The 24,925-nt window shown below is 40.7% G+C and overlaps 1 protein-coding gene across 2 annotated transcripts in view; it reads right to left on the bottom strand.

Annotated features, from left to right (window-relative positions):
* The window catches only part of CHD7 (chromodomain helicase DNA binding protein 7), a gene marked incomplete at its 5' end in the record, with an annotated part of 120,498 nt that overhangs the window by 39,806 nt on the left and 55,767 nt on the right, over positions 1 to 24,925 (bottom strand). The window contains 9 exons of one of the 2 annotated variants that reach the window (XM_082674395.1): positions 1,232 to 1,408; positions 2,672 to 2,915; positions 3,267 to 3,388; positions 3,471 to 3,608; positions 5,048 to 5,131; positions 8,358 to 8,472; positions 14,730 to 14,785; positions 20,817 to 20,882; positions 22,151 to 22,288. The exons of the other annotated variant lie outside the window; for it this stretch is intronic. Of the exons in view, the coding sequence (XP_082530521.1) occupies positions 1,232 to 1,408; positions 2,672 to 2,915; positions 3,267 to 3,388; positions 3,471 to 3,608; positions 5,048 to 5,131; positions 8,358 to 8,472; positions 14,730 to 14,785; positions 20,817 to 20,882; positions 22,151 to 22,288 (1,140 nt within the window). The remainder of the gene's footprint in view (positions 1 to 1,231; positions 1,409 to 2,671; positions 2,916 to 3,266; positions 3,389 to 3,470; positions 3,609 to 5,047; positions 5,132 to 8,357; positions 8,473 to 14,729; positions 14,786 to 20,816; positions 20,883 to 22,150; positions 22,289 to 24,925) is intronic. 2 annotated transcript variants of the gene reach the window in all.

Raw genomic sequence — 24,925 nt, forward strand, 5'->3', positions numbered from 1 at the left:
TCAAGACTGTTCACCATTTACAAGTGTTCTAATTCGTTCTGTGGACTGAACACCAAATAATACAAAACTGCTCTGAGAAAGGTCTTAAGGATGGGAAATCCCATCCTAAATAAGATAATTCAGTCAGACCTTTTCCTTTAAACAAAACTAGATTTTTGTTTGTTGTTAATTAAAAGAATAGCTGGCTAATCCAATCCCCTTAATTTAGGAATAAAAGAAGCTGCTTCAAAGAACCAGCTGCAACAGAAAGCATTTAAGTGTTCTTTTCGGTGGTACCAGTCTTCAGTAAGAAATTTACAAGCCGTGAACATACAGCATATTCCTTCCCATCTCAAACTCTCGATTAACAAGAGATCAAATTAATCTATAGAAGTCAACACTAAAGGGATTTAAAAAATCTTTCTGTATTTTTGAAAAGCGCATCAAAACATCCAAGACATGCTAAATAACAATATCTTTGCTTCTTAAATGTACATTAAAAATAAAAACAAGTGATCAAAACCCACCTTGTAAACTATAGAGAGAAAAGAAACCTGAGGATGACTGAGTCATGTAGTAATTTCTGCTAGAAAATCATACAGCAGTGTGGAAAGGAAAATCAGTCAAATTCCACCACTTCTACAATATGTTTTCCTATGATATGCCTACTGAAAAAAAAATCTAGAAAAATCTAATCAGGAAGCCCTGACTATCCCTTAGGAAGCTGGAAGAGCATGGGATAGACAGGTCTACAATTCCAGATCAAACGCAAGGTCTTGCAATGCCCCAAACTTCTAAGTGTCTGCGTGAACTGAACCAATTCCAGATATCCGTTCAACTTACTGAGAACTTGCACCTACAAGTCCTCCTGGCCCCTGGACGCCAAAACCTACGAGCCCTGGAATGTAACTGGATGATCATCACGGAGCTAACATTTGGCCCAACAGCTTATGAAATGGCAGTATTTACAAACACAAAAGGGAAAAGCAAATACTGGAAACTCATTTCAGTGAAAAATACCGTGACTATCCTCTGCTGTGATACAACCGTGCAAAGACACCAGCCAACAGCGTGAGAATCAGGAAGACGGCAGCGACTTTTAAGTCACTGGAAGCACAGGAGCATACATCACAGCGTTTGACTGGTTTTGCAAACACCCTTCAAAAGTATCATTCAGATTCAGAGCAATGGGAATACTGAGTCAGTGACAATTCTATCCAGGGTCAAGGGAATCGCCAACATGACCACTGACCAAGTCCATCAGCTTGAGTCCCTCCAACAGCTTGCAGTTCCGATTCTTCAGCCTGTGGGCTTCATCAATGACCACGCAGCGCCAGGGAATATTCCGCAGCTCAGGACAATCGGTCAGAATCATCTCAAACGTAGTGATGATGGCATGAAACTTATAGGACCCCTTTATCACTCGACCCTACAAGAACAACTCTGGATTATTACTTAGCATTAAAGGTTACATTAATAACTTTAAGGATGAATAAACAGCAGTAAAATATATGTATTGATCCCCTTGGGGACATCTTTATTCTAGGTAACACTTATACTTTGTTTTCAAGATGTTTTGGAGGTTTTAAGCTCTTGTGGTACAACAGAGTTTTAAAACCTTACCTTTTTCAAGGAAGTCTGAAAATTGTTAGTAAAATTTCCAACCCAATTTCCTTACAGATCACACGCAGTGAAGAGTCACTAGGTGTGCCCATTCTAGTTACATCCTACAGACACCAAAAGGTGAAAGGCCAAAGAGATTATGTACGAAGACAACTTTTTTAAACCGCTTTTACTTTTTAAAACTTTTTATTTATGTATCTAAACTTTTGTAACTTTTTTTTACTTTTTACTTTTTAACGTGCTAACTTTTTTTTTTTTTTTTTTTTACTTTTTACTTTTAACGTGCTAACACGAAAAGAACACTCAACTCACGACAGAACTTATAACAATTTCCCAAATCTAAAGATCAACACCAAAATAGATTTTAGGTTTTTTCTCCTTTAAGTATTTAATTGTAGGGCAGATTTTACACTCAAGCTAAACAGACACAGACAACAAAACCCTGCCCTATTTCCAGCTATAGGACTTCCATTTACTACCTATTGCTTAAAACTATTTTCACATATACTATTTATTCTTCCTTCTTTGTCATTTATAATGCTTCACTGTCAATATCATAGGATAATTGCAGACAAGTAACTAAAATTAGTTAAAAATCATAGCAGTTGCTACTAAGAGCCAAAGTATAAATTCTCCCCTTTGGGTATATTTCATTCAATGTACCAGTTAATACCACATACCTAGTATTTTTCACTTCTAGCAACAATAAATAACACAATATTCTTTCCATTCACATTAAAAAACTCCATTTTCTGTTTCGCTTTCTTCTAGGGCTTGCAAAATAAACCAAACTAGCATATCAACACATTAAATGATGTTTAGCAGTCATCCAAGGTAAAACGAAATTTCATTCATTCTAATAATTAGAATGACCAAGGCTATAAAAATAAAGAGCTGCAAGCAAAAGATGTGGAATTATAAGACAAACACAAATTGGGTAAGGAATCTAAAGCAAAATTCTCTTATCTGCAAAATCTAGGCCTCCCCTGCCAAAGGTCTGAGACCATTTCAACATCCAACGCCTTAAAATGTCTATAAGCCTAAGGACCGCCCGCCTGTGATGCTTTACCTGGGGATCTTTGAAGTACATTTCATACAACTGAATGGTCCGACGACTAGCTTGACTCCCATGATACACAACCACGTTCAACTCTGTCCAGGTCCGGAATTCCCTTTCCCAGTTGGGGATTGTGGACAATGGGGCAATTACTAAAAAAGGGCCATGGATTCCTTTCAAATATATCTCATAGAGAAATGTAATGGACTGGATAGTTTTTCCCAAACCCATTTCATCTGCTAAAATGCAGTTTCGCCTTTGGGAGGGAAATAAAACAAGGAAACTTTGGTAAGTATACATACAAGACAGTGCTTTCATACTCATAAATGCATGCCTTAGATGTTCCCTTACATACAACAAAATACAGTTTCAAACAAAATGCTCTAAGACATAAAAATTATTGCTACACACTTCTAGCAATCTCTATATTAATATGTGTTAAGTAAACAAATATTAAGCATACTTCCAGTGTTTGCTTTTTTTTTAAAATAATTTCTATTAGCGAGTTAAAATGTTAAGCTATATTTGATCAATACTTTAGATAACGACAAAAGAGCTACTGTAGGCTTTTTTTTTTTTAAGTGAAAAAACCCCACATTTTACGTACATGTTGTACCAATTGAAAAGTAGCCAGTTTACTCCCTCCAACTGGTATTCCCTGAGTTTGTTATTGTTTTTATACTCCCTGGAACTCTCCGATTTCTTCCAGTCATCAGCAGGAGGTCGCTCCTGTTTCAAATATAGTAAAAGTCCCATTAGTGGTTTCTCAGAGACCGCATACATTAAAGCCACCGCCACTCGCCCTCCTTACCACGCGCTCTGTTTCCGGCTCCCGGGACAGCAGCTTCTCAAACTCTTCGATCTTGGCTTGGTCTATGTCCTGCCTCAGCTCCCACGTGCTGTCTTCATAAGGCAGTGAGCACCACTTCACCAGGTAGTGAGTCACGGGCTGGGCCGGGTTTAAACACAGCACAGTTGGGTTCATGCTCTACTGCACTTACCGACAGACACTACCCCAGACACAGTGAGATGGAGCTGGGAGAAGTTTTAGAGCTATGACCACTGAACGAGGAGTCCTTAGTTACAGAGTCTCAAGTCTAAACCGGAAGTAATATTACTGAATATTATCAGAAAAAACTGACTTTTATCTAAGCCACTGGTAAGTCATGTTCAAAAGCCAAAAAAGTACACAGACACAGCTAGCAAATAACAAAGCCGAATCTGAGCCTTGCTCTTATCTGTGCAAATCATCGGGCGTCTGATTCAGACTTACGCGGTAACCCATCTTGGTGTGTTTACATATTTGCCTAACTGGCTACTTTCTTAAGGAATGAGAAACAGACTTCAATTTATTAGGATTTCTGCCTTCTTGTGAAAGAGATACTATTTGCACGCTATCACTTTAAAATAATGTGTTTGAGCTCTAGAAAGACTGCAGAGCAAAACAGTTTGGATAACGCAGATCAATAGGACTTCCTTTGTCTTTCTTCTTGAAAATATTTTGGTTTGTTGATCTTCATCTCAGGACCAAGGTACACTGACCTGGTTGTGATGTTACAGACATTTGCTGTACTAGGTAAATATACGATGGGGAAAAAAAATTTTTTTTTAAAGTACAACTTAGCAAAACTAGAAAGGTAAACATCATGTCACAGACACGATCTCTGAAACATCGTGGACCTCGTGATACAGAGTTTGGAGTAAAATGGGAGTTCACTGCAGACTCACTAGACAAGCAAGATACAAACCTTTACAAAGTTTAATTTACAGGAAGAAGCTAGGAATGACATACCTCATGGCGGGTGGGCATAGACTTACTAAGACACAATGCTCAGAAGTCACTAGACTTGTCTTTACTCTTATGCCCTACCGACTGTCCTTAACAGCCTCGTAGGGTTCTGCAAAGCAACCTGGGCATGCCTAGACTGGGATCTCATAAAGAGAAAGATTTTATAGTATCTTCTGTGCACCACATTAAATGAGGTCCGTCAGCTTCACTAAGGACGTCCAATGTTAAATATCTCTGCACTGCATTCTGCTATAAGAGCACTCTTAGTTTATAAGGGAAATTCATGCTACGTAATAGATTTATACCAAAATACATTGAATCCTTTATTGATCGTATCTGGAACCGTGCAAAAAGTCTATTTGCTTCACACTGAAAATTGATTTCTTTTAAAAAGCTCTCAGACTAAACAAAACAACACATTTACAGTGATTAAGTCCTAAAACTAATAGTAAGTCAATAAATTTCAGTTAAGTTTAGAGCAAGTGTGTCATAACCCAAGGCCCCAACCAGAACCAGATCTAGGAGTCCACCATCATTCTCCATAAGCACACATAAGCTCTCTGAGTCACTGGCTTCTAATACAAATGATCTTCTGTTACCTCTCCCCGGTCATCTGTGCTACGTGCAAAGTCCATTATCCGGTCAACCTCCACGTAATCTGGATTAAAAAGCTCATCTTCAATCTACACCAAAGGAAAAAAAGTTAGAATGTTTAGTTAACTCCTCAGAGTAGACACTATTTCACTCTTCATCAGGCAATAATATTTTGGGTCACGGCAATACACAATTTATATTCGGCAAGTTCTATCATATTAATGGAAATGCTACAATTTAGCAAAATCACTCCCCATGAGGAAATCAGACTTCTCAGACTTTGTTAACTGGGTCTTTTAATTACTGTGTGAAACCTTTTCACTGTGAGAAAATGTTTAAGAATATTTTAAATGAAGTGTGAAATTATAATTCACTAATGAGCAATCCAAAAGGCTTGTGGCACACAATGCATTTGACATTCTTGAAACCACAGCTTGCAGTGAAGACTCAGAGCCATGCACAGTAAGTGCTGTTGGAGTCTCATAACTACTGGAGTCGTCTGATGCCTCAGAGCATCATTTGCAGAATGTTATTCAAAAGCTAAAAACGCTGAGACCAGTGAATTCCATGTTTTGGTGTGAACAGAGCTTATGATGGCTGGTCGTCTTTGCCAATCAGTATTAGTATCTCATTTGAACACAGTCTTGGCGTTCATCTAAGTGTTCTAATGATTTATTTGTACTGAACATAGAGCATTTGGCTAAAACTCTTAAGGATAAAGAAATGAGGCTGAAAAAATTGGGTTCTTTAGCCAATATATTAACGATCTTTACAAAACTAAAGTAAGGCTGCGTGCCTGCAAAGTTATCTCATGTAAAAGAACAGAACGCGGCTCAAAAGGAAGTTATAGACTAAGCCACACTCAGAGTCAGACAAGTTAGAAAAGACACATTATTATGTGTTTCTAGAGATTAATTTATCAGTAATATAACTTCATTCAAATGCTTGGCAAAGACATATTACAAGCCACTTAGATACTCTTTGTATCCCCTGAGTTGCAGGTTGAAGGGCCGTTTGGTCACAGTTGGCTTGAGGATAACAAACATTCCCTGGGCCCCTGGGCCCACTTACAGCACCCAGTCTGGATGCTTTGAACTGTGAATTATAAAACAAAAGCCAGAAATACCAGAATGTGTTTCAACTGCCTCAGGCCTTTACACAGAGTTCACGACAAAGGCAAAAAAACCTTTGAAATGTTCCGTTAATTTAAAATGTTCGTATATTAAATGCACTGGCTTTGTCAAAGCTTCTAGACGTAGGTACACAAGATCTATGTATTATTCATATAAAGCATAAGCACTAGAACTTCCCATAAACTAGGCTCTTCTGATAAAAGCTCTAAGACAACTTGCTCTTAAACAGAATCTTTCATTACTGACATAAAATCCTTAACTTGACTCCTAAACACGTTTATCCTTCAAGCGAGCCATCTATGCCACCATGCGTGTGACATAATGTCAAGTTCTGATCATCTTTTTGAGTAGAGATTTTAGTTGCAGTGACTTAAAAGGAAGCCTAAGGTGAAACAGAGAATGCAAAGGTGGTCATAACTAAAAATCCCAAAGAAGCAGAACCCTGGGGTACCTGAAGCCAGGACCATCTACGGGACATGACAAACAGTGTGTGTGGTGAGCAGGGGGTGGGGGTCGGGGGGTGCGTGTGTGTATGTAAGAAAGAAAGAGGGGAAGAGAATTGGTATCCTTCTCTGTTAACCTTCAGATCACCTCTTCAGACTCAAGTTTATGCTACTTCCATTCAGGACAAAACTTGAGATCTCTAGTTGCCAAGTTACCAGCAAGCTAATGTATTTCAGCCTTGGTACAGGTGATTCCCAGAGACAGACTCAAAAAGGTAGGCTACACACCTCGGGCCGGGCCCACGTCCCTGAAGGGCATCCGACTCCAAGAAGCACAAATAAATTTAATGAGCAGAACCATGATTTAAGGAGCAGGGTGGGGGTAACCACTGTACTCTTTCCTTTTCCTAACACGGATGCACAAAAACATCAGTAGAACGTACAGTGTCTCTTTCTAGGAGGAAGCTAAGGATTTCAACTTGCCCAATATCACGAACATTTAACTTCAGTTTCATTAAGGGGCATGAAAAACAGAACTTCCTAGTATTTTCTCAGAACCTGTCCTTTCAAAGAAAGAATCACCTACATATTCCCCAGGACACGAGGAAGTGAGTCCCATCCAAGCACCTGCACCCCTTGGTGCTGACCACTGCAGGCAAGGAGGCTGGTGCTCGGTGACACGGGCACATCTGTCTAGCGGAATCCCCTCCGCCTCATTTCCCATCCAGTGCAGATCTTACAATAATGCCTTTGGGGGCGTGGAAATCAGACTCCAGGAGAACCCAGACCTGTCACCTGAGGGTATAAGGATTGACTCTATGACATAAAACTACGGAACTTTCTTCCGTCCCCTGTTCCCCCATCTCCAACAAGGGGTCGGTGTGTGTGAAGTTGGTCGTGAAGCAGGTATTATTTTCCATCAAATTTCACACTTCTTTACAGTTTGCATTCTGTTAATTCCCTTATGGAGAGGAAAACTAATAAATCAGCCAATTTAGTCTTTCAATGTGAAGGTTTCTCTTTTATCTGCTTCAGGCTGTAAAGTGAAAGCAAATTGGTGGTCGCAAGCCCAGGGACCGGACCCCAGGAAGCGCTCTGTGAGAGCATTTTGTCCATGTAATTGACTACACTGGAGGGGAACCCGGCACTTCGTAAAACATGCAGGACTTCTTCCCTGCCCTAGGTATGGGTACCTTCTCATCATGATTGATAACCTAGGATAAAGGGGGGCAGGCAAAGGTATCAGAATATTATATCAACTCCTGTACCACAGCGCGTAATCTGTGAAAAGGAGTTCAGTGAAAACTCTCTGTAATTAGGCACTGACTTGAATAGAAGAAATCTGTCACACACCTCCCCCAACAGAAAGAAACTTTTATATCCTAGAACTTATACTTAATACTCACTGTAGCGTTTTTACCCTGCTAAAATCTTAATAGGACTTTAGTCTACTTACTTTTTTCACTGTCTACTAACTGTATTTTCATTACAAGATTTAATCGTACCATCATATTTCCACATAATATCATAAGGACCAGTATCTTCTAGAACTAAGCAACAGGAAGAATGAGAAATTTCCTGTTTACAAATTATTTTAGCAATAACCAGTTACCGATATGCAAGTAACAGCACCAAATGAGGCAAACTAGTTTTTCTTAATAATATACTGACCTAAAATTCAAAATTCAGAACATTTTAAAAAGGTAAATACTTTAGAAAATTAACCAGGTTTTCCATACCTCTGAAAGGAATTTGTTCTGGCCCTGCTTTGCCTTAAATCGTTTAATCTTTTGCTGAATTCTCTTATCTTTTTCCAGATCTTCTACAGATGCCCATTGACAATGAAGATAAGAGCTAAAAGAACAAAATAATATCCTTGAAACAGGTAGAAGATAATTAATCTTTTATTATACATGTTCATTATCATTCCCCCCCCCAAAATGAACTAAACAGATAATTAACATAATAACCTGTTTAATTACTCACAGAGGTTGCCAAGCCACGTTCAATATAACTACTAATGTTTGAGAATAAGAAAAGAAAATCAATAATAATGCCTAAAATTTGCCTTCTGTCCTGGGCCTGCAGTTCTCTTACCCACTTCCCATTAAAAAAAAAAAAGAAAAGAAAAGAAAAGGAAATGACCTAGTAACAAGCTGTTTTCATAAGTGAATGGATTACACTTCAATACAAAACAATTAGCACTACAGGGTGGCCTTAATTATGAATTTGTTTTGAGCCTTTTATCATTAATTGAGAAATAAAAGGTTTTTGTCAAGGTAAAAGAATTCAAATTTAAAAGAGCAAAGGTAAACCTAACTCCCTCCTTCTACAGCTGCTGGGCAGCAAAGGGCCACCACCAGCTCCGGAACTCCCTTGTCCCCAACCAGCTCCTGGTCAGTTCCAGTCTCCCAGCTCTGAGAGGACTGATGCCCCTTGGGGTCCCTTGTGAATCTTTCACTCCCTACTGTCTACCCTCTTCCTTGCACTGGCTAGTCTCCTCCCGTTCAGACCTGCCACAGGCCTGTGCTGAGCATTTGCTGTGTCTTCTCTGACCTGAACTTGAATACTCCCCACCCTTCCTTGTCCATCCCCAAGACTCACTGGTATATAGTTACTGTTTTATGGTACCTCTGACATTCTTTCGTTTGGTATTTCAATATTCTTCTGTACTATCATCCTCTCTCTGCCACCCCCTCACCCCCCTCCATGGCCTCGACTGTCTCTTGTTTCTCTTTCTGGTGATGACATTAAAAAGAAATGAGGTGCTTTCACAATCAAGGTACCACTACTCTTAGAAATTATGCAGCCACTATAAAATCTCTCAAAAAATAATTAACGATATGGAAAAGGCTTCTGACATTAAATATCACATCATTTGTATTTATGTAACGTCTAATATGCATTTTCATAGGTAGGATTGATTTAGTCCTTCTACAATTGACCAAGGGAGATAAGGACTTTAAAATACATATACCTTGTACAGATATGAATTGACAGAAACCCTGCGCACAGAGGGAGAGAGAGAGAGAGAAAACAGACTAGACGAAAATGCATCAAAATGTTAGTAATGATCATTGTGGGTGGTAAGATTGCAAGTATTCTATCTTCTACTTTCAACTTGTAATTTCCAAATTTTCAATAAATAATTTGCAATACTGCTATAACCGAAACCAAATATTATAAAAATCACCTAGTCTAGTCTCCTAATTATTGGACAGAAAAAGGCATGTGTGCAGTCAGCACCCTTGTCTCGGCTGAGGTGAACCTGCCGTAAAGCACTGCCAGGGTGACCACAAGGGAGACACAGGCACTTGAGCAGCTGGGTCCAGCCCTGCTCTCCCTCTTGGAAACTGGGCTGAAACTTTCTGGCAGTGACTCTGCTTTAACTCAATGGAGAAAAACCACAGGCTTTTTGCTCTAGGATCAGAAATAAGGCAAGGGTGCCCATATCTCCACTACTATTCAATATCATATTCCAGGCATTAGCCAATGCTATTACACGAGAGAAGACAACAAGAGGAGTGATAATTGGAAAACAAGAAGTAAAACTATCTTTATTTGCAGATGCCATGACTGCATAACTGGAAAACCCTAGAGAATCAATTAGGAAACTAATTCAAATAATAAAATAAAATAATTCCGTTATGCAGCAGGATATAAAATTAACAGACAGAAGTCAAATGTCTCCATTCACACAAATAACAGCCACTTAGAGGAAATCGCATTAGGGAAAAACCTCTTTTACGGTATCAACAAAGACAAAATCCTTAGTAATATATTTAACAAGAAGTGTGTGCAACTTGCATGAGGAAGCATTTAAAACCCTCCTGAAAGATACGAAAATCAAGTTGAACCAACTGGAAAGACATCCTTGTTTTTAGATAGCATGACTCAACATCATAAATCATAAATTTGTGATTTAACACAATGTAAATATAAACAACCATTTTAATGGAGTTAGACAAGTGAATGCTAGATTTCTATATAAAAATAGACACGCAAAACATCCAGGAAAACACTAAAAAGGAAACATCTTAGGAGAAACTAGATAAATCAGATATTAAAATACACTATAAATCCTCTACAAGTAAAACAGTGTGCTACAGACTCGTGAAGAGACAGAGCAAAAGATTAGAATAAGTAACAGATATGGATACAATAAATATGTATCTTCAGTTCACGATAAAGATTGCATCTCAAATCACCCGGGCAAAGATGGGCTTTTTAATAATGGTGCTGGAACAACAATATTTGGAAAACAATAAAAAAATTAGAGTCATGCTTTACCCCATATACAAGAGTAAACACCAGTGGATCAAGCACCTAATAAACAGAGAAAATGAAACCATTCAAGTACTAGAGGAAAACATGGCAAATTCCTCTTTAACCAGGGGGTAGGAAAAGGCTTTCTAACTATGATTCAAAAGTCAGATCCTATAAAAGGAAAGATTAATAAATCTCAATATACAAAACACTTTTTAAAACTTACAATGCTATAACCAACAATAAATAAAGCCAAATGACAACGGAAACTGGGAAAAGATAGCTGCAACATATAACGCAGATTAAGGACTAATATCCCACATATATAAAGAACTGTTAAAAACGGAGGGAAGCACAATAGAAAAATGGGCAAGAGATAGGAACACATAATTGACAGAACAAGATACAAAAGTGGTCGTTACATTTATGAAAAGATGTTCTAAATCACTCACAATAAAAGAAAATGCTAATTAAAACCACACTGAAATACGACTTCCCACAAAAAGTAAAAATAACAAGAAACAGAACAACAAAAAAACACACCACACTACACTGGAAAGGCTGTGGGGAAACAGGTGCTCTCCTACATTGCTGGCAGGAATGCAAACTGACACAACACTTCTGGAAGGGAATTCTGCAATGTCTAACAGAACTACATTTATGTATGCCTTTTGATCTAGCAATCCCTATTCTAAAAATTCACCCTGAAGCTATGCCTCCAACAATTCGCAAATACACAGGCATGAGAATATATATTGCAGCATTATCTGTAACTGTGAAATACGAGAATCCATTTACATGCCGGCATACCCAGGAGACTGGCTGGATAAGTTATGACACAGCCCTGCAAAGGAGTACTAGGCAGTCGTAACAAAGAATGAGGAAGACGCTATGAACTGATGTTGAATAACTTAGCATACGTAGCATTGTGAAAACAGCAAAGTGCAAATGTGTACTGATGCTATTCCTTTGTGTTTAAGGAAGAAGGGGAAATAATAGTATCTATCTGCACATTCATGCCAAAACTTACAGGAAGGATAAATCTGGGATTAATGAAAAGGTAAGTTAGGAATGAGGTGGAAAGGAAGGGAGGACGGCGTCTCTTCTTTGGGCATCATTTTGCGTACAGTTCTGACTACTGAACCGTGTTAATATTTCATGAACTTGGAAAAAAGCAAAAAGAAAAAGAAAAGAAAATCAACAAGGATGGGGGTGGGGGCGGCCTACAATGGAATCCAAACACAGAAACTAATGAACCAAACTGAGTAGCAAATAACATTGCACTGAAGGGGGTCAGGGAGGAGAACTAACCTGAGGAAATACTGGAAAAAGCATTTAGCCTCTACAGCATCAGGCTAAAGACAGAAGAACTCCTAACAAATACTGAGTGAACGCTAGTTAGCAGGCTTCTTTTTCACAGAAATATGGTCTAGTAATTCTGAAAGCACTTCCTATACACCCTAGGGTTAACAAATAAGAAAATATATTATGGAAAACAGGAGCCAGGTTTCTCATAGTCGAAAGAATGGAGTTATTAATACTGGAAGGGGAAAGAACAGAATGAACCCCGTGGTACTGAAATAAATTGGAAGTATCACTATAAAGGCACTGGTTTTCCTTGTTGGTAGGGAGGTAGGCAGACAGACGTGCATGTGTGTATATATAACAAACATATATGTGTGTGGAACATATGTAGGTATATATGTCATACATACATACATATCATATATACACATGCACGTGCATGCCCTTCCTAGCCCCATCCACTGAGAGGTCTGGAAGCAATGACCCCTCCAGCAGCAATGAGCACACCTAGTACCCAAATCTTGGTTTCTAAATGCCCTTCTCCAGTAAAAAACAACCAAGGCTCCTTAGAGAAACGATCGGTTCCAGGACTTAAATAGGAAGTTGCAAATGGGTTAGGAACATCCTCTGGTGCCAGAAAGTAAGGAAGAGCTCGAAGAAGGATGGGGACAAGACAAAAGGAAGGGAGGAGACAGCCTGCAGGGGCTCCCACCAGCCAGATCTGGGATATGTGAGCCAAGTAAGTAACGGTAGGACGGTAAGGAACTATGACGCACTGAATGAAAGAAGACTCCGCAAGTCCACACAGCTATAAATAAGCAGACAGGTAAGAAGGTAAAGCTCTTCCTAACAGCAGAAGCCCGACCAGTAAATTCAGGAGGAACAGTGGAATTGTTAAATCACCACTTAGCGACTGTCATGCGTAATAGTCTCAAAGCATCTTTCCACAAGATACTTTTTAATTATAAGAAGAAAACCAGGAATTCTTTGCACTGTTTTTGCAATTTTTCTGTAAATCTCAAATCATGTCAAAATGAAAGGTTAAGAAAAACTTTTAATTTTATGGAAACGTTAACTTCCCTTAGATCTCGATAACATCAGAGAGGAAAGCTACTTCTGAGCACTGCTTTGCCTCATCTCACGGGACCGATGGCAGACAGGTGGCTCGCCTCCCCTGGCTGGCGGCAGTGGCACCTGGGCAGGGAGCCCGGGCCCAGCTCTGGGGCTGTGCGCAGGCGACTTGAGATGGTTCCCACAGACCGAGCGCCTCACCTCCCACAGCCACACGCTGACCGGGACGGGTGCCTGTCTCGTGGTGCCACTTCCTGGCAATCGATACTTAAACTTCTGTGCTTTGAGTGTGATTTGATCAACCGGCCAGAGAACTCTCTGACTCTCCGGCTTACTTCGTTTTCTCCTCCTTATCTGGTCTTTGCACTCTCCTTATAAGACGATCTGAAACCATGCCATGTGCATAACTTGCACATGTGTAAACTCATCGTGCTCTGAGTACAGAACCATGACAGCATCTAATGTTTGCTGAGCATTTTTCATTTCACTGCATTCTTACAATAACACTGGTAAGAGACTCCTTCATCTTTTTACCTGGTAAAAGGTTTTGCCCGCAAACGTCAGAAATGCATCCGTTAATTAACACAGTGCCAACTGCAACGGGGGGAATGACAGAAACCACGAGGCCTGATGCTTTTATTTTCGAGGGTAGGGTAAATTTTCTTAAGCTGTTCTGACAGCTCCCCAAAGCCTCTCTTTAACCCTAGAATTTATTAATATGGTACTTGAGTTCCTTGCCTCAAAAAGCTTAAAGTACATTTAAAAAGTTTACAGTACATTTAACTTTTATGTTATCAATAAATATTTTTGTCCTTGTTCTGTGATTGTTATTTGTCCTCCCCAGCAGGATGACTACTGATGCTTCCAACGAGGTTGCCTCGTCAGAGCGTGCCTGGCCCTAGTATCCAGCTTCCATCTACAATCACGGTGGTTTCTCATGCAGCTTTCTTAAGAGTTGTGCAATTCAAATTCACTAACAAAAATCAGAAATGGAAACGGAGCAACAAAATCATAGCTCACTGCATTTCAGAACATGAGTGATGTCACGATTTCCTAGAGCCTCTGCCTGAGAGCAGAGTTCTCATCTCGGGTGCCAAGCGTCCCAGTGAAATATGAAGGCAGGGAGCCCCGCGGAGCAAAATTCATTCTCAGAGTCAGGCAGGTATTATACTACTTTGCTCACTTTTCCGTTATCGTATGAGCTTTCATCCCCTCTAAAAAGAACTTCTTGGTTATACACAAAAGCTAGTCAGCCTGTACACCAATTACACATTTTGCAGAAAAATAAAGTTCATAAACTATCAAAGATGGAAAAGTTAGTGGGCAACGGCCTATGGCACTGAATAAACCACACCAGAATTTCCCCGGTGCCAATTTTTTTTTAAAAAAACTTCCTGATTACCTTTTAAAATTTGGTACATTGAAAATACATTCCTCCATGGAAAAAAAAGAAATCACAATGTACTTACAAGTTTTTGTATTTCACGTAGAACTCCTCAACTTCTACCTCTTCTCCAGATTCCTTCTGCAACAGAGGAAAATTTCAGGCATGCACTTGAAACCATCTACTAGAATGTTCCAAAGTCATGATTTACTCCCGTGTGGGCACAAACGGGCATCGCGGAAGCGGCACAGGGCGCTCGCTCCTGGAAGGATGAGCATGTGGTGAGCTGCTGGGAGGCCAGAGGGATGAGGGCGGACCATGCGCGCTACCCGATGGGCTCCGGCTCCTCAGACGTGCATGGCTTTAGCTCGTCCCTAACCACATGCAGCTTCATTCACAACAGCCTGACCCCAAATGTGGCTTTCTGCCAAACCCACAGTGCTAAGTAGACGTCAAGTGCACCATTTTCTCAGGCAGCAGCCAATTAGCCACTGCTCTCCTGAATGCCATATGGATTATTTTTGGCCGCCTCATGGCAACTTTACATGGTGGGTTTTGTAATGTTTTAAAATATTTAAAAGACATTTATTCCTCCATATAGTTAATAACGCTAAACAAGAAACCATCTAAAACTAAACCTTGTTCCGAGGCTGTAATTTCAGTGTATCACTATTCACAGTTTCAGTTTGACTCAATGGTACAATTAAAATCTCTCAGACAAGATGTCACATACACATAGCAAGCCAAATAAAATTAACACTCCAACTACGACACCGAGGTGAGGTTAAAATCGTGACCCATCAGCAAGGCAAGGGTGCAGCGGCGAGATTATCTCGAACGTCTCCCCTGGTCCTGCCTATTGTAATGTCTGCAGAAGATACTGCACATATAATATTTTAAGCATCTCTTTCAATATTTTTTTTCCTCTTGGTTGTAGGCTGTTAAACAAGTTGTAATATGTAATGTTCTTTTGGAACATTTGATCAGATAAATCAGGGATGTAAAAAAATCAACACCACTTACAGATGTCTAGAGATTGCTTTTACACTCTTACAAGAGCACCTGCCTTGAGGGTCACATTTGGCTGCTAAACTGCCTCAGAGGTGCCGCAAAGAAAATTAAGGCAAGTCAGAACACAGCAGAGGGCGAACAAAGGAGCAGAGACTTCTCACTGGGTGACAGCCTGGCACCAGATCTGCTCAAAGAGCCTAGGATTAGCCTCCATCCCCAATCTTCGACCTACTGTCAAAGACTGTGAGCTTAAAACTTTTCTTCAAAACTCTCCCACGTATCAGTTAAACCTAAATTTTAAGCAGTTTTTCCATCTGCTTAGAGATCACCAGTAAGAAGACAGGATATTCAGGAGAGGGGTCGAAACCCATTAATATCTGATCCTGCCCTCATGGATCTATAAACGGTCATCACCCTAAAGCAGCTTCTTAAATCCACGTGTTCAGAAAACCATCTGTATCCCCAGATTTTCTTTTTTTAAATTATTTTTTATTGGAGTATAGTTGCTTTACAGTGTTGTGGCATGTCCCAGACTTTCAGGTGTCCAAGCTGAAAAGAAATGTTTGCTGGGTACCCTCAAGAGCAGGGATATAAACCTGCAATCACTGTAGAGGTAAATTCTGGTCGATTCAAGCAACAATCCATCCCGAACTCGCCTGACATTTTTCTAGCCCTTAACATTACCCCGTCCCACTCCCACATTTCAGCAACCATTTCAAGACACATTATCTTTGCACAGAACTGGAGATCACAGTAGAAAGGCAGAGATAAGACTGTGGTCAGCCGAGGAGAATGGGGAACCAGGGTGAGCCTAGATCTCGCGATGCTTCTCATAGCATATCAGGAAATTCAAACCTCGAGTGGAATTCAAACGTCTGGTCTACTGGTTTTGCTTTTTTGATGTTAACTATATTTCTTTCAGTTCTGAAAGAGTTTTTCAAAATTACTTACCTTTGAGGTAGTAAAAAGACACGCTTTATCCTTTCTATGTTCTGTTATCTCCTGATTTCCTTCTTCCGGATCTTTCCTCCCGTACTGTCCCCTTTCCATCTCGTTCTAAGTGGCCTCACTGTCTGTAACTTCTAAGTGGGCCTCAAAGCACACAGATCAACTCTTGAACAAAGGGGCAGTTTTCATTCTGTCTCGATTCTGCTCCAGAAAGTTCCAACTCTTAACGCCATCAGCTGTCTGCCCCTGACTCTCGTGAACACCCATTTTCTCATCACGATCAGCTACGCCTCTGGGGGTGTGCTGTGGAGATCTCAACAAGAGAGTCTCAGGCTGTCTGGGAGGAGGTGATCAGGTTCTGAGACCTCATTTAGTAGCACCTGGAGCTTGTAGAGAACTGTCCCAGGACCTATTTCTCTTGGACGTCCCAAATTAGAACCCTGTGCTTTGTTTAACTGACCACACATACTGGATCAGCTTCTTGCTCCCAGAGCTGTAAGTAGAGAGCTGTAATAGAGCTGTTTTGCCCTTCATTTCATAATATTATCACGCTGGCCTCTTCTGCTTTACTTAGGGCAAAACAATTAACAAAAGTGTGTGCATTCCTAAGCTCTCAGGAGCATCATTTTAATTACGCACTAAACGGCAGTCGGTTTGACCAGACTCTCTTGACAGTTGAAAACAGCCCCAGCCTCTACCTCCCATGCCCCAGTGTTCCGAAGCCTTTCCATAATGGGCATATCCGATGCATAACTGAGTCAAGGCACTATTTCACACACCACTCAAATTTATTTCTAGGACAGTTACCGTTAAATTTGAGAGTCCTCTAAAGTAATTTTATGTGCTCGATAGACTAGTTTTGAGAAATGTGTGTATCTTTTCATTCATTAGGCTCCTAAAGCAGTCTGTCAAAATCCTTACTATTCACATGAAATTGAAAGTTCCAAACATATTGAACCATACTTGTTCCACTGTTCACTTGAAACAGAAACCTTGACCAGGCACTAAATCAACTCTTCTGGTCACCTGGATTCTAAAACAGCCGTTCAGCAAATGATAATCCTGTTGGCCTGAAAGAATGAATGACCTTTCCCAAGCATCCTATTACTAAATTAAGCAGTCACACTGGGGAAACAAAGCTAAACTGTAGTGTGAAAAGGCAGAAATTTTGTTAAACAATGCACAAAAGAATGAGAAAGCGCCTTGATAAAGGTAACAATAAAGCAAAGGTATGAATCCATTCCTACTTCTGGCCCAACCTGCTGTATATTCTACCAGAGATGCCAAATCATACTTCATTTAGGAAGAAAATAGGACATAATAATACAGAATCCACTTTCAAAACTATTTTTGACCTTCTGGTACAAAAAGGATTTGAACTGTTTTCCCCCAAAGACAGATGGCTCAAAGCAGAAGGGGCTACATGATGACCAAATGTGGAAAAGAAGAAAACTAACCTTTATACAATACAAAAGTCCATTCTTAAATCTACCTCGAAATTCAAATACAAGTACCACCTATGTCCCTTGCACTGGGTCTCACGCACACTCATTTGGGTTTAGAACAACATAAGTGCCTGAGCCATCCCTATGTAACGCGCGGTGCGGAGTTAGGGAGGTTCTGCCGGATGAGTTCTGTGAGTTTGCACGACTCCACCGTAACGGCTGATGCTTCTCAGGCTACAGTGATGAGGTCAGCTGATCGCAAAACCCGTTAACTGTCCCCACTATGTGTCGGCACCATGCTGGGGAGGCTCTGAGCCCTTAACCAGTTTCCACAGTGCTGCCAGTGGGAGACAAAGGCACCTTCTCACAGCCATGTCTTCCATTATTCATGGTAATAGGAAACAGACCAGCAGGCATAGCTAGAATCCGGGGGAAAATCTCAAATTTCCTTTTGCTTCTATCTGCTACACTTTCCTCCAATATTACTGAAGCTGATAACTAAAGTAACTATTTGGAGAACATGAGCAGTTTAAAAAGTTAGCACCTGCTAATGTTTACAACCTTCTAATGGTTTTCTATGGCCCTTTGTGAAATGCCACTAATCTACAAGCGACTCAATGGGCTCCATACCTCTTTCTTATTTTAAATCATACCTCAAGGCATATCTCTCCTTCCAGAGGAAATTTCCCATTAATTTTCTCCATCCTAAAAGTCACCTACTCAACAAATACTCTACCCTCAAGTACAGTTACAGTGATTTTTAATCTCCTGTGTTAAGATAAACCTGGTCATCTGTAAGTGGCAGCAATACCTACTCCTCAACTGTGGGCACCTATCTTTAAAGGGTTGGAAAGAAAAAACAAAAAATGCCCTCCGGTGGGCAAAACAGAAAGAAAAAGTGATGCCCTACATCATGCGTAGTCTAAGCAGCTCTGAATAACAGAGCTAATTATAATTTGCAACCCCCAAACCTGCTGGGTATGCCTGCTGAAGCACTATCGGTTGAATGAAAATTATTATAACCCATCCAAACCACGTGCTATTTATTCAAACAAGCCACTTCAATTCGCTGAAGGGGATTATTCTTTAAAGTACACCAAGCATTCAAATTTTGCCATATACCTACAATTCACAAGTTAACAGTTCTAGAGTCATTAGAAGGACAAAAATGCAACCTTTCCAATTAGTTAAATAGTGCTCATTTCTGCTTGAACGGGTGGGAAATTTGGTTGAGATTTTATGTTCATCAGAGAGGAAATCCTCAGGTTCAAAGAGCTACCAGATAGACACCCCATACACTCCCACTACCTACACTCATTATGAAAATATCTTGACATGTTGTTCTTGATTATTTTTGTTTGAACCAGAGTTTTATCTTCTGATAAAAATCTGTACTTTGAATAACACAATACAAAAGCAGAGAGTACTGGAGCAAAGGTAAAGAGCAGTTTACGGCTGGTGCAATACCATTTTCAAGGATCTCTAGATAGTATCTGAATAGTCAACGTTTCCTGTTTGATAAACCCAGAAGCTCACTTTAAATCTCATAATTCCTACATTCCTCATCTCTCTCCCTGGAAATTACACTTTGTATACACTTTACATCTTTAAAAAAAAAAAGCTTATTTTACATGTCAAAACAATGAGGTTGTCTTCCACACACCTTGAAAGCAATAAAAAGTAACAACTCTGCCTTTGACAATGATTCAAGCTAGAAGACAGACACCGATGTCTAAAGGAGACCATTTTCTAGAGACACCAAACACGGTTTGCTGGAATATGTAAATGCATCTGGATGCCTATGTGCTTCTTCAAAGTAAAGTGTTTTCTCAAACTGGGCAAGAAGGGTGGGATGAAATGGGGAGTCTCCATCAGTAAAAGAAGATGCAGTGTTCCTGGAATTTGTTGTCACGGCGTGTATCTGCCCCTCAGTGACATGGGCACCAGGCTAGTGACAAGTACTTAGGGCTTACCTTCGCGGATCAGCATGAATTCCGAATAATTTGGAAGGATAAGTCACATTATCTTCAAAAATTACACTGAAAATAGTTCTGTATTTCACTTCTGCACTAACAAAAGAATACTAATATTTCAATTGCATATGAAAAGTATGAGAAAACATCTACTTGCTAACATGATAAAGAGATCTTCCGGGGGGTGGGGGGCTGGGGTAGGGACCTCCCTAAGAGAGATGAGAGATAGATTCATGGTCATGATTTTTCGGAAATAATATTTATGAAAAAGGCAGCCTACAACTCTAGGAGTCCTAATATATTTCTTTTGAGACGTTTGAGTTCTTGCCTACTCTAAATGGGGTAATAAAGCACTAATTGTTTGCTACATTTTAATTTCATTTTGGGCTGAACATCCCAAAGATTGATATTGGACTAATAAATCAGACAGGATTAGAAACATCACCAGAAGTTTCATTTTCAACAGTGAATTTTTTTTTTTTTTTTTTTTTTTTTTTTTGTGGTACACGGGCCTCTCACTATTGTGGCCTCTCCCGTTGCAGAGCACAGGCTCCGGACGCGCAGGCTCAGTGGCCATGGCTCACGGGCCCAGCCGCTCCACGGCATGTGGGATCTTCCCAGACCGGGGCACGAACCCGGGTCCCCTGCATCGGCAGGTGGACTCTCAACCACTGCACCACCAGGGAAGCCCAACAGTGAAATTTTTAAAGGAAATTATAAAGCAAAAAATAATTTAAGAGTCACACACACACCACAGGTTTTGATAGCTCTAAGCTCTAAGCTCACGGTGCTTACCTGTTTTTTTACTGAACGACTACTCATAATTTTTTCTACCACTGGACCGTCTGCATCAACAGATTCCTAAAACATAAAGTGGAATGAATGAATCCAAACAGAAAGTATTTCATTCTAAGCTGTAAAAGCAAGAAATCATTCCCTTTTGCACCTCCTTCCATACCCTTTAAGTTCATACCCTTTAAATCACTGGGTACGATCACCAGTGGGGAATATGACTGAAAAGAACAAAAATCTCCCTTGCAGAAAGGCAAAAGGAAGAGCTGTGTTTATTACTTCACGATTATGTGGTTTAATTGTGTGGACTAGCATGGGTCCCTAAAGCCAAGGAGCGTTCAGAAATTCCAGCTGCTAAGAGAAAATGATCTCTGCGTGACAGCAGAAACATAACTTTTCCTCGTCTGGACCCATGGGGTTAATATACTCATCATTCTGTTATTGTAGGCAGCTTTTTATCTATGGAGGTCACATAAAACGCTATATAACAACAGAGCGCAAATTACCAAATAAAATACAAAACTGTATTTAATATATTTTTCAATGGGTTACCAGTTTGTTAACTAAAGCACAGTAACAGTAAGAAGAGGGCTTTTGTGTGTGTGGGGGGAAGATCTTCACAATAATCAATCCTCCATTACTACCCATACTTTATACAAACTCTTTTATCCATCACTTACATGGCACAGAGAATAAAGTAGGCCCTGCTGGGTACTACAAGGCAATAATTTCATAAAGGGGCTCTTACAGTGCCAAGCAGCAGGAGACAAGCTTGAGTGGTGTATTAAAGTCCCAGAAGCTACAGCACTGAACTCTCGGAGGTAAATTCAGCCTCCTTGCATCCTAGGTCTGCCTCATCCTCAACAAAGACCATTAATTCTCCAAAATTGTGTCAAATTACATATCACAGGCTTGTACAAAAATAAATCCCAGTGAACGGGGCTTTTTAAAAGACACTCCTAAAGGACTAATTTCCCATAGCGTGTTCACCAACACAAGACGAATGTTCCCAGCTCAAAGTCCGACGCTTCTACTGAACTTCTCAGATTCCAGCTATAAAATTTCCAGCCCATCTTCTGATTTTTTTTTTTTTGTGGTACGTGGGCCTCTCACTGTGGTGGCCTCTCCCGTTGCAGAGCACAGGCTCCGGACGGACGCGCAGGCTCAGCGGCCATGGCTCACGGGCCCAGCCGCTCCGCGGCATGTGGGATCTTCCCGGACCAGGGCACGAACCCGCGTCCCCCGTATCGGCAGGCGGACTCTCAACCACTGCGCCACCAGGGAAGCCCTCCAGCCCATCTTTTGAAATGCACACGAGAACTGCACAGGCCACTCACCTGCGGCTCCGACTGCGAGGTTGTGGAGGGCGAGTCTCTCCCAGCAGCGTCTGCGTCATCGGCCTCCTCGTCGGAGATCTTGAACTCCAAGTCCTCGGTGTACCGCTTTCTCTTCACCTGCCTGCTGGACCGTCTCTTCTAAAACGAAAACCCAACAGCCTGGGTTTAGAAAGCTGCTGCTCTCCCCCTTCTCAGAATGGCACGGTACATTTATAAAATAATAATAATCGTAAAGAAAAGCTGGTGACTTTAACCCTGCAAATCACAGAAGATATCACAGTGGCAACAAATATAATGGAAATGGGGGCAATCTGAAACCAGGCGCCTCGGCCAGCGATGGCCCTGCCACTCCCGGGTACGTGACCTTTAACTGGGACATGGAAGTAACGATACATCTTCCTCCTCGTTCAGCCGGTAAGTTGCTCAAACGTGAAGGCAATACTGAAGCTGGGTGATGGATATATAGGGGTTCGTTATACTATTCTAGTTTTGTATGTTTTAAAAATTTCCCCCACAAGAAAAAGTCAAAGAAAGTGAAGGCATGAGAAGATAATTTGTGAATAATAAAGTTCTAGATAACTATTGTTACAGTAGTATCCAAGGTTCTAAAACTATCTCAGAGACCCAGTTAAATAGAAAGTTTGTATTTTCATCTTGGTCCTGAAAGAAAGAGTCTGAACATTTTTAAAGAGCTGAAGGATTGAATGGCAGAATTTATAATGAGTGACTAGGAAAAGGAATTAAAAAAATTTTTTTTACTGCACTGATGAAAATGTGAAGGACTGTTACTAGCTAGTATTAATAGGATTATTGGCAAAATGGGCCCTCTCCCACCCAGTGGTCAAAATAGAACGCAGTACACCTTTGCAGGACAGTGTGGTCAAAACGTAAAACACGCCCATCCCCCTTCCCAGCAAGCGCACGTCTAGTAAGCTACATGACGCATCTGGGTAACATCTAGCAGATAAATGGTTAAGTAAAAAGAAAAGCAAGTCAAGTAACAATAGCTAGCTTATAGTTCTAAGATTACAAAAAAACCTTGTGTATCTATTTGTATGCGTGGGCGATAAATATATAAACTCCTCCAGAGAAACATACTGTAAATCCTGTTTACTTCCCTACACTCAGTGAATATTTGCTAAAAAATGAATGTATACGGGTATGTTTTCAATAACAGAAAAAAATCTGAAAAGACACAACAAACTGTAATAGCTATTAATTCTGGCGAGTGAAATGAATGGAGCAGAAAAAAGGATTCTGTACTTTTTGTTCAAAACAATTCTAGATGGCTTGACCTTTTTGATATAGAAATAGTTTTGTCAGTTAATTAAAAACAGACAGAAATAACCTTCTCATTAATATGTGTATGTGATGACATCTCAGATAACTCTAAAATGACACGTGTAAATTTTAAAACCCTGTTCAATTACAACTCATGGGTGAGTTGGCAAAGCACATGGAAGAAATAAAAAGAATACTGAGAAAAGTAACACTGATACTAACTGTTCTCTAAGAATTATGAAATAAACTCTTCTGAAGAGCCTTTCGAATTTTAAAGTTGGGATAGTAAGGCAGAGAGAGGCAAATCACCCTGCCGTGCAGACCTCAGGAGGGACGGGCATGGGACCTACAGGGCACAAGTCAGGACCAACAAGCCCCCGTGCCATGTCTCAAAGAATGGGAACCACTCAATTTTACTGTATTAAGCTTGTGTTCGCCCTGCTCTCAAAGGGGATGTGAGACAGCTCACATTACGACTGTGTATAACAGGACCGTCAGACGGGTCATTCGAGGCTGTGAACTCAGCCCTACAGCCAGGGCTGCAGAGGCACGATGTACCCCTCTGCCGGGAGGTATCTGGGAGCTGGGTGGGGACATCTTATTAACAGACTTCCTAGCGGCTCAGACGAGAGGGAGCGGTGATGTGGGCCAAAGGCTCCACCTCTGACCCTTCTCTCCTCTCCAGCCCCGCACAGAATAACCAGTTCCACGTGGAGGTGACACCCAGGCCAGAGGGGGTCCTACCACCGTCCATCTTGCCCCACGTCACCAGGGGCAGTTTGACCTCGGGGGTCCAGGAGCTGAGTGCCCACGTTAGAATGAGGCCAGGCTCTCACTGCGTGACCCTGGACGAGTTCCTTTAGGGACCTCAGCTTCCTGGTCTGTAGACTAGGGGTAATGATAGTAGCTGCCTCATCAGTATACTGTGAAGATCTCCTACAAGAATTCATTGAAAGCACTTAAAACAGCGCACTTAAAGGGACATGTTAATGCCAAACGCAATTAGTAGGATTACAGTCATCAGTAACTAGCTCCACCTTTCCAAGGGAAAATCAGAAAGCAATGAGGCTCCGAAGCCGGGCTACGTCATGTGGCTTCCCTCCTCTTTTCCCAAAGCTGATCTGGAATAGCTCCGCCTCTTCTGCTTACTTCAGCATTGCCTGCTTCTGGCTGTCAGTTTCTTTAAGATATAAAAGCCTATTATCAGGAACAACATTTTAATTTGGTGAAATTTAGTATAGTATCTGTATTTCTTTTGATATATCAATTTAGCTAAATGGAAATGGATGAATCTACAGTTTCACCTTTCCGTCATTACTGTAAGGAGAATGGGCTACTAATGACACAACTGTGATGTTTCATCAGGTTTCCATGGTTGGGGCCACACTGCCCTAGTATTCTTGCAGCACAAGTAACTAAACATCCTTGGACAGAGTCTAAGCTTGGACAGAGTCTAAGACAAACCTCCTTTACACTAAATCCCACTCTGATATT

Source organism: Grampus griseus (genome assembly GCF_964374135.1).
Source record: "Grampus griseus genome assembly, chromosome: 17".
Lineage (NCBI taxonomy): Eukaryota > Metazoa > Chordata > Mammalia > Artiodactyla > Delphinidae > Grampus > Grampus griseus.